This window comes from Agelaius tricolor, unplaced genomic scaffold, assembly GCF_023055355.1.
Source record: "Agelaius tricolor isolate 1412-34295 unplaced genomic scaffold, bAgeTri1.0.p SCAF_14, whole genome shotgun sequence".
Taxonomy (NCBI): Eukaryota; Metazoa; Chordata; class Aves; order Passeriformes; family Icteridae; genus Agelaius; species Agelaius tricolor.
In genome coordinates, this window is record NW_027269274.1 from 1283323 (window position 1) to 1301698 (window position 18376).

General features: G+C 57.0%; 1 protein-coding gene across 1 annotated transcript; it reads right to left on the reverse strand.

The window, feature by feature from the left end:
* Positions 1 to 11846: 11846 nt before the first annotated feature.
* Positions 11847 to 17237, reverse strand: BHLHE40 (basic helix-loop-helix family member e40). Its single transcript, XM_071439290.1, has 5 exons — positions 16926 to 17237; positions 16761 to 16830; positions 16427 to 16534; positions 15803 to 15926; positions 11847 to 14799 (listed from the first exon to the last, which is right to left on the reverse strand). Exons 1-5 carry the CDS (start codon positions 17003 to 17005, stop codon positions 13940 to 13942), a joined length of 1242 nt encoding a protein of 413 aa, XP_071295391.1. The 5' UTR covers positions 17006 to 17237; the 3' UTR covers positions 11847 to 13939.
* Positions 17238 to 18376: the final 1139 nt, after the last annotated feature.

The following is an 18376-nucleotide window of genomic DNA, read 5'->3' on the forward strand; positions in this document are numbered from 1 at the left end:
CCCAGACTGGAGGCTGCGATGTCCCATCGGGCCCCACTTGTGTTCCTTGCGCATTAATTTCCCTCTTTCTTCTCAGGTTTTCTCCTTGGCCAGCGGCTCTGCTGCCTTTGCTTGGATTTTCCAGCAGAGGGGGATGCAGCCTCAGCAAAGCCGTCCTCCTTCCCTGAAGGGTTTAGCCGTGTCCTCACCTTCATCCTCACCCTCACCCTCCCCTGGCTGGGCTCCCTGCTCAGCACAGCCCCTGCCCTGGCAGTGCCAGCACCCACACCCAGCCCTCCCCTGGCACACGGGCACCACAGGGTCCGGCAAATCTTCCTCTCTATTTTTCGGGATAAATCTAAAGCGAGGAATGTTATCAGCAGTTCCCAAGAGATGGACGGCAGGAGCAGCAAAGCCAATCCCGTGTGAGCCCCAGCCCGGCTGGCAGGAACATCCCAGGGGAGCTGTCCCCAGAGGTGTCACAGGTGTCACCACACTCTCACCTTGTGCTGAAGGAGCATCCAACCTGTGTCAGGTGCTGTGAGGGGCAAATCCCAGCTGGTGCCTTTGCTTTTAGTGAGGGAAGAAGGAGCAATCTACAGGTACAAAGAGGCTCCCACGAGCCCAGCCAGCCGAGCTGCACTCATTTACACTCCAGCCAAACAATGACCTGCTGAGAGCAGCACCTGGTGAGAGTCCTGAGCTGAGCAGGGGACCTTCACGTGTGTCAGTGCTGAAACCAGGAGCAGAAGGGAGCACCCAGCCCACTCTGCAGTCTCCCTTGCATTGGATTTTGGGTGCTCTGCTTGTCTGTATTGTCCTTTGTCATATCTGGAAGTCACCTTCCCTGCTAGCATTTCATGGAGCAGGGCCATTGCAGGAGCTGAGCACCCCACACCATCATGGCAGAGCTGTGCTTCAAGGTTATTTCCTATCAAATGCTCCTCTCCCAGCCATCCAGTTATTTTCTCCTTGGCTAAATCATCTGAAAATAGACTGCAGCCATCCTCGTTCTTCCTGCTTTGTATGCATGAGCAGGAAGGGGAATTTAGGATTTTGCTGTAATGCCATACACAAAAGCCTGCTGGAGAGCATCACTTTGATTAGCTCTTATTGTACACCCAAGAAAACAGAAAAGAATAAGAATAAGGGAGAGCCCAGCATGTGGCTGCTGTGCCTTGCTGCTTCAAGGCTGCTCAGAAAATCTGCCTGGTTGCTCAGGGCCCTCATCAGGAGCATATTTGTGCATATCCCAAAAATGGCTTGGGTTTTATCCTCTTAATAATAACAGGGAGAAGGGCAGGAGCACTGTAATAATTTGCTCCCTAGCACATCCCAAAACTTGGGCTCTGGCAATGCAGCAGCCTGACCCCGAGGCCTCCCTTCCCTTGCTCACCTGCAGGCAGGTGAAGCTCTCCAAGCCCCAGCACACCACACAGGGCACAGCACAGCTCCCCCGCTGCTAACAGGGCATCCCAGCTCCTGGAAGTCTGACATGGAAAACTTGATTTAGATCTGGGAATTAAATTAGCAAAAGGGATGAAAAAGAAGAAAAATATCTCGCATCCAAGCACGCATCTTTGGCAGAATTTACGATTGGAAAAAAATATCGGGATGTGAATTTTGCAGACAGCTCTGACGAGCGATGGAATGGACTGAAGTCCTCGCTCTAAACTGCCTGAACTTTGAGGATTTGATGCAGATCCAGATTTTAAATTTCCATTGAGGCCTTTCCCATTAGAACCAGAAGCAGAAGGATCTTGTTTGCTTACAGAGGCTGTACCAGATATTAACTTGCCCCTTCTCCCCCTGTGTCCTGGCCACCCCCTCTTTATCCTTCCTCACTTTAGGTGAATCTTTGTCACAAGGCATTGACAAACTGAGCAGTCCTGGTTCTCCCAAGGGCACCACACTCCTGGAAAACAGAATTTAGTGCAAGTATCTGCATATGGATTTTTTAAATAAACCCCATCCCAAATAAAGCTCTCATCCAAAGCTGTGGGCACTCAAATCATGTTTAAAAACACCAGAACACAGGAGAGACAGAATGCAATCGATGCTTCCCTGCTTCCCACCCAGCCAGGCGAGCACCAGTCATGAGACTCACACAGCCCAAATCCCACTGTTACGCTTTCCCACCAGACAAATCCTGCTTTATTAAACCAAAGTGCAAAGGAATTAGCAAAACCGCCCCTTTCCTTCGCACTGCAGTATATATAAGCAACCTAATCCATACGCCAAAGCTCCCACCGCTCTCAAAACCTCTCAGCTGGGAATTCCCGTCAGCAGCTCGCAGTCTCCCTCCTGTCAGCTCGGGATTACCTTTCCCTAACAGGGCAGGGAAGGAGAAACACATGTGGGCACCTGCCAAGCTCATCCCTGCGGCTCCCCTCGCACGGTGACCCTGCCTGCAGGGGACAGCCATGGGCCAGGGGGCTGCTCACAGACTAATTAGTGCTCGGCTCTGCTCATTAAAGAGGCTCCTTTGGCTGACCTGACCAAATACTTCCCATTGTTTCCCTCAGTCCCGTGGCCGCTGGGGCTGCTCGGCGGCGCGGGGAGGAAGGGATTGATGAGCCAGGAGGGATCCCCATGCCCTGTCTGTCACCCTGCCCGCCAGGACCGGCCCCAACTCTGCCCAGAGAGAAAGGAGGTGCGAGTCAGCACCATGAGATAAGAGCTCCGTGCAGCAGCAGAAACCGGGGGTAATTGGCGGGGCGGGGAGGACGGAGCCTTTTGTCACACAAGGCTAAACGGGCCTCTTCGGAGCAAGCAGGAACCGGCGAACATCACAGCCTGGAATAGCGATGTGCTACATCCCATTTCTCAGGAGGGAGGAAGGAAGGAAGGACACGTGAAAAGAAAATAGCAGTAAATGATCCCACTTCATAATTTTTCTTCCTGTAACCCTTCTGGCCTTACAAACAGGAACTTGGTTTTAAACTAAAAATAAAGCCTGATGCCCGTGTGGCAGTTGCAGATGGGCGTTCCCGAGCGCCGCTGGGGCTCAGCCCTGTTCTATAAGCAGCCTGGGCCGGGCACCCTAGGAAAGTGCCTGGCTTTGCATTTGCTATATTTACATATCATCAGTTATCAGGAGAACAGGATGTCCCAGGGGATCTGAAATAGGATACACCACACTCCACCTCCCGGCCGGTCCAGCCGCGGCCAGGCCCTATGACTGATGCTGTTTGCCCGTCTGCCGGGGCTGCCCGCTGCTGTCACCCACCCCAGCCCGGCTGGCACGCAGGCCAGGCTGCTGTGGCATCCCCAGCCTCCCTCCAGACACGTGTGGCTACAGCAGAGAAGAGCTGAGGGGTGGAAAGCTCCTATTTCTCTTTCTGCCACGCTATTTTTTATTGTGAAGGAAGAGGAGATTTTTTCTGCCCTCCAAACAATCGGGTCTGTATTCTCCTCCACACCTTGCTCCTTACACCGAAGCCCCAGCAGCCATTTCAGTGCAGGGTGATGGGGCACGAGCAGGCCTTGCCCAGGTGGAGCTGTGCCAGGGCAGAGCAGAACCCTGGCACAGCTTCCTGCAGGCCCAGCACGGAGGCAGAGAGGGCAGGGGGCAGGCAGGGGTGGGTACCAGCTCCTGGCCCTGCACACCCTGCAAGGCACTGGCTGTCCTGTTGGAAGCACACGGGGTGCCCTGCCTACCTCACCACCTTGGATTTAAATGCCTTTCTCACACGCTGGGCGTAGCTGCCAAGTATTGTGCCTTCAGTACATCACTCCACCTTGATTTCAAACCACTTCAGCTTGCGTTTGGGAGTGGTTTCCAAGCATTCAGCTCACCCATATCTTATCCACACTGGTTTCCTTTATGAGCTGCACCCACTACAGGTCCAGAGCTTTAAATGCAAACCCAAACAAATATGTGGTAGCGCTTCCCATTCCCACTGGACTGGCCTGGAGTGGGAGTGGAATGAGTCAGGAGTACCATAAAGGAAAGTGAAATAGATCCACCCTGAGCAGATGATAGGATCAGGGCAGATTAGTAGCCTTGGATCAGATTCAAGGGTCAGCATAAATCTTTAATCTTTGCAAAGTCCTCGAGCCTCCCTCCCCTCGCTGTCTCACATGCACACACACCAGGCATGACTAAACAGCTCTCTGCGGGGATGGCAGACGCTTCAGAAACTCCCGGCTGGTTTTGGTTTGCAAAATACAACAATAAAGCTGCTCTCTGTTCTGTGAACGTGAGAACTTCCCTGCGCAGGCACCTCGCCCCTGGATGCTGTGGGATGCTGCCAGGGACACTCACACCACAGCCACTGCTCCCACCAGCACCAGGGGCCCCTCTGACCCCACAGGCAGGCTGCACCAACCAAGAGAGCCAAGGACAGTCCCCACCTTGTGCCTTATTAGGTCCCAACGTGGTCTGCCAGCACGTCATTACTCATTATTCCTCTGTATTTGCTTCCCACTGCCACTGTGCTCAGTTCACATCATCGGGATAGTTCCCAGGTTTCACGTGGAGCTGCAAGTGCCTGGCTCAGGGGGGTGGAAATGCCAGGCTGCCCTGGGAAGGGGCTGTGTGGGAGCAGAGGGGCTGCAGGAGAGGTGTGTGCCAGCTTTGCACCCAACTGATGCACTAAGGGGAAAAAAAAAAAAGAAAAAAAAAAAAAAACATAGCAAAAAGCCCTGGCCTAGTTTTTGTTTCACTGTGCTGGGCTCAGGCTCGAAGGATGTGGTTTGGTGGTCAGCACATAAGACAGCAAATGAAAAAAAAAAAAAAATTCCTTTGATTAAATCCAGATCGGGTCTGTGCAAGCTCTTCCTGTGGCCATCGGGAAATCACAGAGGGAAAACCCTGCCCACGCTGCCTGTGGCTGGGCACAGGGGATGTGACACAGCCTGGGGTGGTCTGTCCCGCCCAGGGGGACACTGTGTGCCACGGAGCAGGGTGTCCCGTGCTGGCACTGCAGGACTCAGTGCGCCGGGGGCTCTGAGACGTCCCTCTCCCCATGCTGAAGGCTCCATCTCAAGCTGTCTGGATGGGTTTATAACAATTCCAGTCACTCTCGCCACCGCTCTGCGCACAAAGGGCCAGGCGAGCTCTGTATAAGCGAATATTTATATATTCCCATAAACATTTTTAAATGGGAAATTGCCTAATGTGCCTTATTAAAGGGAAAGCACGAACAGCTGGCCGAGGGCGCCTGGCAGGGCTGCTGACGGTGGATGTGCTGTTGCTGCTGCACCTCGCAGCTCTAATTGTTTCAGGAATCCTTTGACTCATCCTCCGAGCGGCTCCAGCATCTGAGCAGAGATCTCTGTCTTGCCGGTCTCCTTCAAAACACCTTTGCCTCGCTGCTGGGTTCAAAAAGCTGGCGCTGCAGATGCCTCCTGACCTCAAGTGCCCAGGTGCTCGCTGGAGCCCGGAAAACCCCTCTGTGGTTCCTGCCCCAGCCGGGCCGTGCTTCTCACACGTGCGGCACATCCCGGCCGCTGCTGCCAGCCCCGGGGGACAGGGACCGGCCACCAAACCGGCCCCGGGGGACGGGGACCGGCCACCAAGCAGGCCCCGGGGCACGGGGACCCGCCACCAAACCGGCCCCCAGCCCAGCACGGTCCTGCCCCGTCCTGGCCCAGCCCCACGCCTGCCCTTTCTGCCCTTCCTGCCAACAGTTCTTTGCTTTCCCGGGGCTGCAGGGACGCGGTGAAAGCCTGACAGGCTCAGGAAAGCTGTCCCCGGCTCCTGCACGTCGCCGAGAAGTTGGGGACATGGACCACGCAGGTCCTTGGCTTCTCCCTGGGGACAGGGATGTCACCGAGCGCTGCAGTGCCAGCCTGCTCTGTTACTATGGGGACAAGCACCACGGGGCCGACAGGAATAAATGTATAAAAATCAGCAGCTTCGCCCCGCGGGTGGCAGTGGGATCACCAGGGTGCCCGAACCTGCCGTCCCTCCCTGCCCCTGGCCTGCCTCGGTGCCCTCCCAGCCCTTGCGACACATCCCGGGGCTATCTCGGCCGGATCTGCCAGGCTGCCAGCTCAGGGCTCACACGCAGCTGTGGCTGTGCCGTGCCCCCTGCCCGGAGCATCCCTGGGCAGCATCCCCGGGCAGCCCGAGCTGCGGGCACAGCACGGGGGGCACCACACGGGCACCGTGCCCCCCAGCACCGGGCTGGCACAGGGGGGGCAAGGCAGCCTCGGGAGGGGACCGAGTCAGGCATCACTCACTCATTCACTCCCTCACTCACTCACTCCTTATTCACCCGGCAGCGCCTGAATTCCCCGTGACCTTTGGACACTCATTTCAGCCACGGAAAAGGTGATGGGCAGCCAGAGGGCAGGGAAACGGGCAAATGGCCCGGCAGGATGGCAGCGGGTGCTGCCCTGGGAGCCTCCACCGGGCTGGGGGTGGCACCACCGCAGAGCCCCCCAGCACCAGCTGAGCAGAGCTCCGGGCACTCCTGCGGGCCGGGGGTCCCGAGCGTGTCCCGCCTGGGGAAGGGCACTGCTCCCGTGGAAGGGGCCCGAGGAGGGATCGAGAGCGGCTGTGCTGTTTGAGGGAGCTCCACGCTCGCACGGCAGGGAGCAGGGACGGTGACAGCTCTCCCGAGGGCATCGTCTTAGAAAGCGGCCCTTGGGAGGCCCGGTGATTCAAGGGGAAAGCTCTGCAACACTCATTCTGGGAAGTTTCCATTTGAATTGCTGCAAAGAGCAGTTTTTCCATGATAAACAGATTGCTTCAGTTCCCCAGCAGCACTGGGGGGGTCAGTGCCACCCCCTCCCTCCACGGGGCCCTGAGTCATCCTCCACCCAAGGCTCAGCCTGGGCCAGTGTGGCAGGGCTGGGATGGGCTGTGAGAGGTGCCCCAGCACCTCCCATGCCACGGGGGAATCCAGCCCCTGGCACCTCTTTGAGGTCAAGCGTTTGTCTGAAATGAAGAACCTGAGAAAACCCCTCCCCAGGCACGTTCTGACCAGTGTGCAGAGCCAGGGCCCTTCTGGTGGGACTGGGCTTTTCATTCCTGAACCAGGACTGCTGGGTCAAACACTTGGTTCAGGCAATGAGAACCCTGCCTCCTTCATCCCCACACCAGCAGGAGTTCTGGATCACAGGGGGCTGCCCAGCCCCTCACCTTTCCCAGAGCAGCACCCCAGCCCTGGCAGACCTGGAGCAAACACCACTCATCTCCTCCTTAGGCTGACACCAAAGCCAGGCCGGGTGCTCAATGTCCCAGCCAGCTCCAAGGCAAACATCTGAGCACAGAGATCAGTGAGAGAGAGGAATCCCACTCCCTGTGCCTCTCTAATCCTGTGGAATAATGCATCCCATGAAGTGCAGCCTGGATGCAGTCCAGCACTCAGGGAAGGCAGTGACAGACCTCCCACTGATTTCAATGGGAGCAGGGTGAGCTGGGGTTTAATCAGTGTGGTACCAGCAGCAACAGCTCGTCAGCCCTGGCATTTCTGAATACATTAGAACATGTTGCCTATGCCCATAGGTCACATTTCATCTCAGATCACACCAATTTCACAATACGTGCACTAATACCACGAGATAATCATCAGTGACTGCTCCCATTGGGGCTGGAGCTTTACCCTGATCAATAGCTGCAGCCAAGCCCAGCAGCAGGTCCCCAGGCCCTGCCACAGCAGGAGGAGGGCACTGGGAAAGGCCCCCAACATGGCCATAACCTTACTAATGATTCGGTGTCGAGAATAGAAATAGGAGTTAAATCTTCCCTAAGCTGCTCAGCTGCACTCTGGTGGTGTCCACAGCCTCAGCAGCAGCACAAGCAGAGCTCCATGCACACCCCGTGACGTGGATAAGCAATATTTCAGCCCTGAGAGTTTGCATATTCATCAGTCCTTTCAAAGCAGGGTAGAGCTCGGCCTTTTCTCTCTCTGCCACAGCACGGAGAGGAGGGAGAGCTGCTGCACCTCAGCAGCACCAGGGGCTGAAGGGAGGATAAAGCTGTGCTCCAGAGAGAAACTAATTATTCCTCTGGTGCAACAGCTCTGGCAGCCACAGACCATGGCCATCATCCTTGGGCTGAGCTGGTGCTCAGAAAACAACAACATGGGAGCCCCTCCTGGGTACTGGAATAAAGAGCAGAGGTCAGAGAGGAGGAAAGTGCAGCACTGGGGGCAAGGCCAGGGCTGAAATGGCAAGCCAGCCCTTTCCCATCAGCACTGCCACCCCACATGGGCAGGGCTGAGGGCCCACCCCAGGGCAAACACCCACCTGCTTAGCCAGGCCTGCCTCTGTGTGGGTGCAAGGATTGGATGCCAGGGACAACCAGCCCAGGACAGAGCCCAGGCAGCTCCCAGCAGCCCAAGGACAGCAAGAGGAGCTGGGGGAGCTGCCTTTTATTTCCAGGCATTCCTGTTTCCATCAGCTGTGTGGTATTACCCAGCCTGCTCCATTTGCAGTTTTAACAAGGCACATGTGGTGAAAAACCCTTCCCGTGCAGAGCTTTCCTGTTTGGCCATTTCCAAAGGCCCTGGCTGTGATGGCAATAACTGCCTCCACTGGGTGACGTGCCTGGGGCAGAAACACATCTGGGAGAAGGACACGTGTCTAAGAAATAAATTATTCCAAAATAGGTAGAAATGTTCCCCTCCATTTCTTACAGCCAGGAGTGAGGGCACCAGGGCACAGGCACCCCTGAGCCGTGCCCAGCGCTCCCAGAGGTGCCTTGCCCAGGGCCAGCAGTGCCCACTGCAATTAGCAGCTCTCCCTGGCACCGGCAGCGTTCTCGAGTGCCATGAACTGCCCGCAGAAGGGCAGTGGGAAAGGTCTGGAACACGAGGGAGCAGCGGGAGCCACATCTCCCGGCCCCGGCAGCGCGCCAGGGTTACAAAACACGGACAGCCCGTGTCACATAGCCAGGGTCGGTGTCACCAGCCCCGCGGGCTACGGTTACAAGGGCTGAGCCCAGCAGAGTCATTCTGCCGGCAGCCCTGGGGAGCTCATCCCGCCTCTGCCCCCGCTGCCCGGGCATTCCCAGCCCTCTCCTCCCATCCCGAGCATCACACGAAATGTCTAAGGGGAAAAAAAGGACTTGCTCAAGACCTGCTGCTTTTTCCACGCTGAAGCAGAAACAGCAATTATCTGGTTCAGTCTGGTGCTGCTGGCCTGGAACATGCCATGACAACGTGTTTCTCGTTTCAAAGCCTCTTTTGTACTAGGACACAGTTCAAGGGATCTTGCAATGCCTGCATTTGTAAACACGCCGCACTTGCAGCTACACGCTCTGCAGATGAAAGCCGAGGCGGAGCACAAGGGCACTTCTCTCTTCTCTTCTCCTCTCCTCTCCCTGCGTGTGTCGGGCCCGGGGCAGCTCCCCCCGGCTCAGCCCGACGGCTGAATCAGGGCCCGGCAGCCCCGGGGCTGGGCAGCCACGCGTGGTCCTCAAAAGTCACGGCACGTTCAGAAAAACGGAGTCCTGGAAAAGGATGGGGGGGGGGGGGTGGGGGGGTGAAAATCACAGCAAAAAAAAAAAAAAAGTGCGTCACTGCAGATTATTTTAGGCCCTGGTCCATGCATAATGCAAATAAGCAGCTCCCGGGGTACATGCCTGTAAAAACCGTCCAGTCCCACTGCGCCCGGCCACGGGAGCTTTCCAAACAGGTGGTGAAAAGCTAAAATTATGTGTCTGTGTGTCCTCACCGGGGTTAGGAAAGGCCCTGGCTCTCAGGAAGGCTCTCCCTGTGCCTCCACGGGGCTGGTATGAAACAGGACCGAGACATTAAAAAATTCAGGAGCATTTCTTTCCTTTTGAGGCAATCCTGCGCTCCCACTCAGCAAACCTCACTCAGCACCTCCACGGCACCCTCTGATCTGCCTGACCCCGCTGCCCCCTCCCACCTGCTCTTCACGCACACTAACTTCATTTATTTTTAATTTTTTGCCCAAAATCATTGTATCCTCCTCGTCTGACTTCAAGGAGTCGCTCGGGAAGCCCTATTTATGGGTTGAAATGCTGCTGAAAGAGTTATTGCTGTGTTATTCAGCTGTTGTGCCAAGCCTGCATGGGGATCGGGTTTCTGCTGAAAGGGTGCCAGGCACGTCTTTTTCCAGGAACCAGCAGCCGTATTTAGCCTCCGGCTGCACATGAAAGACTGCAGTCGGAAACGTGACATTGTGTCAACATTTGAGGCAGGTCAGAGCTGGGTGAGACCATGAAAACAAGCCCGGGAACTCAGCACACCCCGGCGGGGCGGGCGGCACGGGCTGTCCCGGGCTGGCGCCGTGCCGGGGGTCGCCCCTCCATCCATCCATCCCTCCATCCATCCATCCATCCATCCATCCATCCACCCATCTATCCTCCTGGGCTGGGATGGAGAGCCCGGGGATGCAGCTCCGGCTGCTGGGTCCCCACCCGGTGCCACCACGGGTGCAGCCCCTGCCCCACAGAACTCACCTGTCCTGCTGGCACCAGGCCAGGGTGGCAGGGAAAATTCCCAGTCCATAATAATCTTTTGCTTCCTGAGTAAATGTTCTCTCTTTCACTTTTCTTGCATTTTTTTTCCCTCTGAGACTGAGGATCTGGAAATCCTGCAAGTTGTCCCACCACAGGACAAGGGGGGCAGAATATGAGGACCAAAGAGGAGTGAGAGCCATGGAAAGGAGCCAGAAATCCAGGGGGTCCTGAGGCTGGAGACACCTCTGCACTGAGCACCAAATGCTGTCCCCAAATGGGGTTGTCACAGTCAGCCTCAGTAAGATCAATATTTAGCCCTAATTAAAGCAAATGAACACTGAGACATGTGTAGACCCCAAATAGATTAAACCAAGCAGCGCTTTTTTCTAGCATTACTTAAGCTAAGGTTTCTTTAGTTCTAACTACAGTCTAACAGAAGCATCAGCCCCTCCATGTGGGGTCCTGGAGATGCTCAGCCCAGACCTGAGCAGAGCTGGCTCAATTGGACACTTAAACCACTCCCCACATTTTGTGATTCATCTGCACAGTGAAAATCCCAAATCCCAAATCCCCCCTCAGAACTGCCCGTGTCCCATCCACACGCAGGCAGCACCACTGGGAAACAGAGTCCTCCCACCCATCCCTTTGGTTCACCTCTCTTTTGCCTTTGGGGGAGGTTTGGGGTTTTTGTCATTTCCTCTGGAGACCAGAAGCCAGCATCACTGCTGGGAGGGAGCCGTGGTGGGATGAGGACCCTGCCCTCTGGCTCATGAGAGTAGAGGCAGCAGGCGGCTCCACCACCCACAGTGCCAGCTGGAATTCCCAAATCAGGGACACCTGGGACAGGTGGGGGTGGCAGGGATCACTCCAGCACAGGCAGGACCTGACCCTCGCAGCCCTCAGCCCCAGGGACCTGCTGGGCACCATCCCTGGCAGTGCTTGGGCACCTCAGACACAGCTGAAAGTGCTGAAGTAAAAGCAGTTTGCAGCAAGTCCATTATCCTCCAGGAACTGGGCAAAGCCTGGGGAGACACTCCATCCTCTGGGTGAGGGGCTGCCTCCTCCCCACAGGGCCCAGGAGCCAAATGCCAGACACAGGGAGCACAACGTGACAGCAGGAGAGAGCAGGAAAGCCAGCCAGGCTCTGCTGGCACCTCCCTCCAGTCCGGAAGGAAAAAAATCCCTGAAGGTGCCAAGGGAGTTAAAATAAATAAATATCCCTGGTGACACGGGTAATGGGACCCTGAGCTCCTGCAGGCACTGACAGCAGAGGAGCTGGGGGGAGCAAGGAGAGCCCTGCTCCCCCCTGCACCCCAAAATCTCCACTCCTCCCTGCACCCTGAAATCCCTCATCCCCCCTGCATCCCAAATTCCTGCTCCCCCCTGCATCCCAAATTCCTGCTCCCCCCGGTGCCATCCCCTGCAGGACCAGACCATGTGGAATGACCCTGCTCAAACATTTCAGAGCAAAGGAGGCAAACCCTTATCTTCCACAGGAAAAGAATTATTTTATTAAGCATTTTTAAACAGCTACTTAACATTTACTCAAGATAAAAATATGTACAATATCCCACCTTGAAGGCAGCTCCAAAATATAAACACTGTACCTCTCCCGAGAGAAAAACGGAATATTCTTCTCTTCAAAAAAAAAAAAGACAACCCAGAAACAAGAATACATTCATATTTCTCACTTCTTTATGCTCAAGTAGTTATACAAATAATAGACATCTGAAACATTTTAACTTTTAATATATTTATATAATATATATATATATTTATAACAGGATTTTACAAATAAAGGCAACAACTGTATACCAAAAAAACCCAAAAAACCAACAACAAAATAAATGTTAGAACACAATCTGCAATCAAGCATAGTGCATCTCAACAGCTGGTGCAATGGGAGGGCGACATGAGGATCCAGACAGGGGTTCTGCTCACCAGTTCTCAAAACCAGTAAGAAAAAAACCACCAAAGAGCACTGCCTTTAGCAGTGAAGTTTGGGGGTTTTTAATTAAAAAGAAGCTAAACTGGAGAGGATGTTCCTCTGTGGAGGAAGCCCCTTGCAGCTCACAGGACAAGAGTCACCACCCGACCCCTCTCCCCTTAACACGGGATGTGAGCCAGGTGCGCCAGGAGGAATCCAGCTGCTCCAACCCCGCCGGGATCAGGCTCCTGGGAAATCCCAGCCTTGCCATTCTCCAAAGGCACTGCCAGGGCCACGCTCAGCAGGGATGGGCAGGGAGGGGCAGGGATGGCGCTGCCGGCTCGGGCTGAGCCGCTCCCTCCGGCCGGGAAAGCCGCGGTGACTCCCGAGGGAGCGGCAGCCGCAGGGGCCGGTGCCAGCAGCGAGGCGACCCCGGGGACAGCTCCTCCCGACCCGGCCGTCCCAGGGACAGCTCCTCCCGACCCGGCCACCCCAGGGCCGGCTCCTCCCGACCCGGCCGTCCCAGGGACAGCTCCTCCCGAGCCGGCCACCCCAGGGCCGGCTCCTCCCGACCCGGCCGTCCCAGGGCCGGCTCCTCCCGACCCGGCCATCCCGGGACAGCTCCTCCCGAGCCGGCCCAACGGAGCAGCTCAAGTTACACGAAGGGCGCAGGTTAATTTATTTATTAGATGTACGCCATGGAAAGCTCCAAGCAGCAGCTACCTTTTATTTTGTAAAAAAATATCTATGTATCAGCAAAGGTGTGGAGAGAAACCCGTCTTAGGTCTGTCTGCCTGATCTGTGTGTGACCAGGCAGTGACTGCTGCCCTGCTCCTCCTGGTCTCCTGGTGGCATTGCCACCACCACACCACAGTGACCACTGCCCTGCTCCTCCTGTGCCAACAGTGGCATTGCCGCCACCACCAGTGACCACTGCCCTGCTCCTCCTGGTGACATTGCTACCCCTGCAGCGGCCACTGCCCTGCTCCTCCTGCACTCACAGTGGCATTGCCACCACCACCAGTAACCAGTGCCCTGCTCCTGCCATGCTCATCGTGGCATTGCCACCACCACCACACCACCAGTGACCACTGCCCTCCGGTGCGCATGGTGGCATTGCCACCACTACACCACAGTGACCGCTGCCCTGCTCCTGCTGTGCTCACGGTGGCATTGCCACCACCACGCCTGTGGGGTCACTGGGACACAGCCCAGCTCAGGTGAGCCAGCGGGGCCGTTCCTCCAGAGCTGCTCAGGGAAGTACCATGGTTTATATTAATGTATTTTATATTCACAGACCCTCAAACCAGGTCCGCCCAATGGAATATTTCTTCACAGCTTTGCAAGAGATTCACAGCTGACCGAGTCAACTGTTGCTCTGTAGATGTGGAGAGGGAAGAAGGGAAGGGGCCAAGCACAAAATCCTTCTTTAATCTTTTGGAAGTAGTTGTCAATCGCTAACCTGGGCGCATCCTTCATCCTTCTCCAAGCTACCTGACAAGTCAGAGAAAAGGGGATTTAGCTTCCTACGCACAGTGAACCTCGTCCCCACACCTCAGTCCAGCCAATATATAAAAGTGAAACAGTCTCTCAAACTAAAAAAAAAAAACAAAAAAAGGAAAAAAAAAGAAAAACCAGTCACACTGTGCTCAGTCTTTGGTTTCCAAGTTCAAAGGAGGAATCTGCTTCAAAGCTTGAAGCAGAGCCGAGGAGTCGATGGGGGAATGGGCCGGTACAGGAGAAGGGAGTCTCTGGGGCATCAGCAGAGGGGGGGAGATTTTGTCGGGGTTCATGAAGCCCGTCAGTGCCGCGGCAGAGGCCGGCAGGCTGGGGTACAGCACGGGAACCGAGGCCGGGTACCAGCACTTCTCCAGCATGGGCAGGTAGGCGGTGGCGGACGGCGGGATCAGGTAGAAAGGCAGGCACAGGGGAGGCTGGTGAGCGTGGGGGCCCAGGAAGCTGCTGGCAGAGCCCATCATGTCACTGCCAAAAGGGCCCTCGTCCTGCGGCGACTCCAGCCTGCTCCTTTTGGCCGGCGGGTCCTCAGTCTCTTGCTTAATAGAGCTTATTCTCTCCTGGACAGCGTACTTGAGGTCGGTATCCTTTTTGAAATAGGGCTGTTCCGATTTGGAGTCGCTTTTGTCCAGCTCTCCCCCGTACCCGCTGTCCGTGTCCGTGTCGCTGCCGCTCTGCTCCCCGCTGGAGTGAGCGAATGTCCGCTGGATCACGGGCACGCAGTTCTTCCCGTGGCCCTCGCCCGCCGCGCCCAGCGGCGCCGGCTTCTCCTTCAGGTCCAGCATTTTGGGAGGGATGTCCCCGGCCTTGCGGGCCGCCCCGCCCTGCAGCACCTCGCTGGCCATCCGGTGCAGGTGGCTGACCAGCTGCGACGACTTCAGCTCCTTGCCGTTCTCATGCTTTGCCAGGTATTGCAGCATTTCCTTGGCACACATCTGGAAACCGGATCGAAACATTTCCTGGCTGGAATCGAGGTTTCTCGATGACAGGTCACCTAAGGAAACATTAACAGAAAGAAATTAAAAATTAACAACATGCTAAATAGTTCCATTTCCAGCTCCGAGGCGGGCGATATTGGACTTGGGTTACAGCACAGCCTGAGGGGAACGCGATGGCCAAGCTGGACTCTATGGACAGAAATCCCCAGATTCTGCAGAAAAGGACAATTCCATTGGAACATCCACCTGTCTACTTTTACGTAATAAGTAAAAGCGCTGCCTGCTCGTTTTTGCTGTTTACTGTAAAATCCACTTTCAGCAGGTACTGGAGTGTGGAGAGGGGAGTGAGTCAAGCTGTGGCTTCTCCAGGAAACCCCCAGGGAAGGCAGGGTGCACCTCGCCCTGCACCTCAGGGCAGGGAGCTGCCGGCCCTGCCGCAGCTCCGCCAGCCCCAGGGGACTCGGCTGCTCCCGCAGCTCCACTGCACTCCCTGTGGCTGCCGGGGCACGGACCGTGCCTCCGAAAAATTCGGGTTTACTGTATCCAATTCACGTGAGAGCCACATGTGAAATCAGCAGGAGGAAGTGCATCTGAGGCTGATAAGCTGAAGCACCGGGTCCCCTCTGCCTGGAGAGCACAGGCCAGGTCGGTTACAAAGAAACTTAAAAAGGTGTGTATAGAAAGCAGATTTATATCTATTTCCAGAGAAAACAGCCAAATAAACCAGACTGAGTTATCTAAAGCTCACAAACACAAATGGGGAGAACCAAATGGCTTTAGAGAGAACCTCACAGCAAACCTGGGCTGTAACTAAAACTACTTAAAACCCAGTTTAATTTCAAACAACTCCCAGGGCACTCTGCACTGACCATCTCGAGCAAGGCATCTTTTTTTGTGAAAGCTCACAAGCAAAGCCTGAGAAAATGACAGCATGAAAGGCCAGGATTCCTGCCTCCTCCCTTCTCGGGAACAAGGTGTCACAACCGCATTTCACAGGCTCCCCAGGGAAAGCCCATCACACACACACAGAGGCTCTCGCCCTGCCGGCTCAACACTCACCCGCCTGCAAACCGTTCTGCAAAGCGATGATCTTCTGCTGCTGCTGCTCGATGAGATTGGTCAGTGCCTTCACGTGCTTCAAGGTGAGCTCCAGAACCACAGCCTTCTCCAGGTGACCTAGAGTCTGGGAGCACAGGGACAGGTTGGCACCCGCCGCCGGCTCGGCCACGCAGGCAGGAGCTGCCAGCGCCTTCCCGGGAGCCGCGGGAGGACGGGCACGGCGAGACCTGAGCAGGCAGGATCACCACCGGCAACATTGCACGGAGATAAGTTAAAAAGCAGGCTGCAGAAAAGGCTCTCAGGGAACCCTGCGGGTGCTTCGGGACCAGCCGCATAGCCCGGAGAGAAGCGTTTTATTTATCGGTTCTGCAGCCCCTGCTGGCACCGTGACCGGGCAGCCCGGCCGGGGACGGCTCTCGCCCGGCAGCGGCGCGGGGGGGACGGCCCGGCGGGCAGCTCCCGCAGCTCCCGGGGAAGTTTGGGATGTGCTTACAGCCTACCCGGGCGTGCGGCACCACAGAAAAAAAATTTAAAAAAATAAAATAAAAACCCACCCCGAATCGGCGGTGAAGCGGCAGCAGAGCGCCGGCCGCAGGGGAGCCCCGTCCCTCCGCTCGCACCTACCGTCAGCTTGAGGTGCTCGGGCAGCAGGTCCTTCAGCTGCGCGATGCACTCGTTGATCCTGTCGCGCCTCTTCTTCTCGATCAGCCGGTGCGGCAGCTTGTAGGTCTCCTGCGGGGCCGGGGCAGCGGGTCAGCGGGGGGACAGCGCAGCCCAGCCCAGCCCAGCCCCGCTGCTCCCGTCCCGTCCCGAGCGCGCCGGGAGCGGCCGAGCCCCCGCCCCGGGAGCGCTGTCACGGGCACGCACCGGCCGATTCACCCCGTTAACCCCCGGTTCACCCCGTTAACCCCCAATCTACCTTATCGCCCCTCGCTGTACCCCGTCACCCCCCATTTACCTTGTTGTCCTCGCTCCTCTTTAAGCCCCTCCGGGGCTTGTACACCTGGTACATGTGCGCGAAGTCCAGCCTGCACGGGCGAGAGGAGAGCAGCGCGTTACCCCCGTCCCGGAGCCGGCGGGGCCGCTGCCCCGGAGCCCCCCGAGCCCCCGAAGCCCCGCTTACCCGGGCAGGTCTCCGCTCTCCAGGGCGGGCAGCTTGCCCAGGCAGCCGGGCGGGGGCTGCGCGCTGGGGATGCGCTCCATGGCGGGGGGCGCTCAGGGCGGGCAGGGGCGCTCAGGGCGGGCAGGGGCTGCGGGCGCTGCCGGTACCGGGGCCGGTGCCGCTGCTGCTGCTGCTCATGCCGCGCCCGCGCCGCGCGGGCTGAGGAGCGGCGGGCGGCCGCGGGCCGGGTTAAATGCGGGCGAGTGGGTGGACGGGAGCGACGTGCGGAGCCCTGTGACCGCCGGCACGTCTGGCGGCCCCGGCGCCCCCGCCCCGCCGTCACATGAGCCTCACGTGGCGGCGGCGCGGGGGGAGGCGGGGCCGCGGCTCCGGGGCCCCCCCGCACGTGTGTCCCGGCGCGGCGGGGCCGGAGCTGGCGGCGCGGGGCCGGGCCGGGCCGTGCCACACAGTGCCGTGCCATACAATGCCGTGCCTTGCTGTGCCATACCGTTCCATAAAGTGCCATACCGTGCCGTGCCATACCGTGCCGTGCCATACAGCACCGTGCCATACAGCGCCGTGCCATACAGCATCTTGCTATACAGTGCCTTGCTATACAGTGCCTTGCTGTGCCATACCGTGCCATAAAGTGTCATACCGTGCTGTGCCATACCGTGCCATGCTGTGCCATACAGTGCCTTGCCATACAGTGCCTTGCTGTGCCATACCGTGCCATGCCGTGCCATACCATGCCATACAGTGTCATACCGTGCCCTGCCATACCGTGCAGTACCACTGCTGCGTCCCGACATAGGGGAAGGAAAAAAAAATCACACCACACCCCCCCCCCCCCCCCCAAAGCAACACAGGCACAAAACACGGATCCGGAGAAAGCTGAGAAAGCTGCAGCCGCTGAAGTTTGGAAATGTGGGGGAAACAATAAAATAAGTGAGAGTTGATAAAATGCAGCTCTGGGGAAGTGGTGGTGCTGCAGGGAAGTTTTGGGGTGGTAGGATCCCAAAGGAGGTATCCAGGGCTTGGAGTAACTTTCTCCGGTGAAAAGTATCCATCCCTGCCCATGGCAGGGGGTTGGAACGAGGTGGGCTTTAACGTCCCTTCCAAATAAAACCATTCTGTGATTCTATGATCAGCAGGAAATTCTCCCCTGTGAGGGCGGGGAGGCCCTGGCACAGCTTCCCAGAGAAGCTGTGGCTGCCCCTGGATCCCTGGAAGTGTTGCATGGAATAACCCGGTCTTGTGGAAGGTGTCCCTGTGCATGGCAGGGGTGGAATGATGACAATTTAAGGTCCCCTCCAGCCCAGACCCTTCCATGAGATGCCATGCCCGTGGCAGCCTGTGGATGCCAGCGGTTGCACAACGCTGAGCAATGGTAATGGTTTGTGTGTACCTGCCAAGGCAGAGCTCTCCTGAAGGGCCGTGGTCACTTCCCTGCTGAGTGCTGAGCAAGTAGA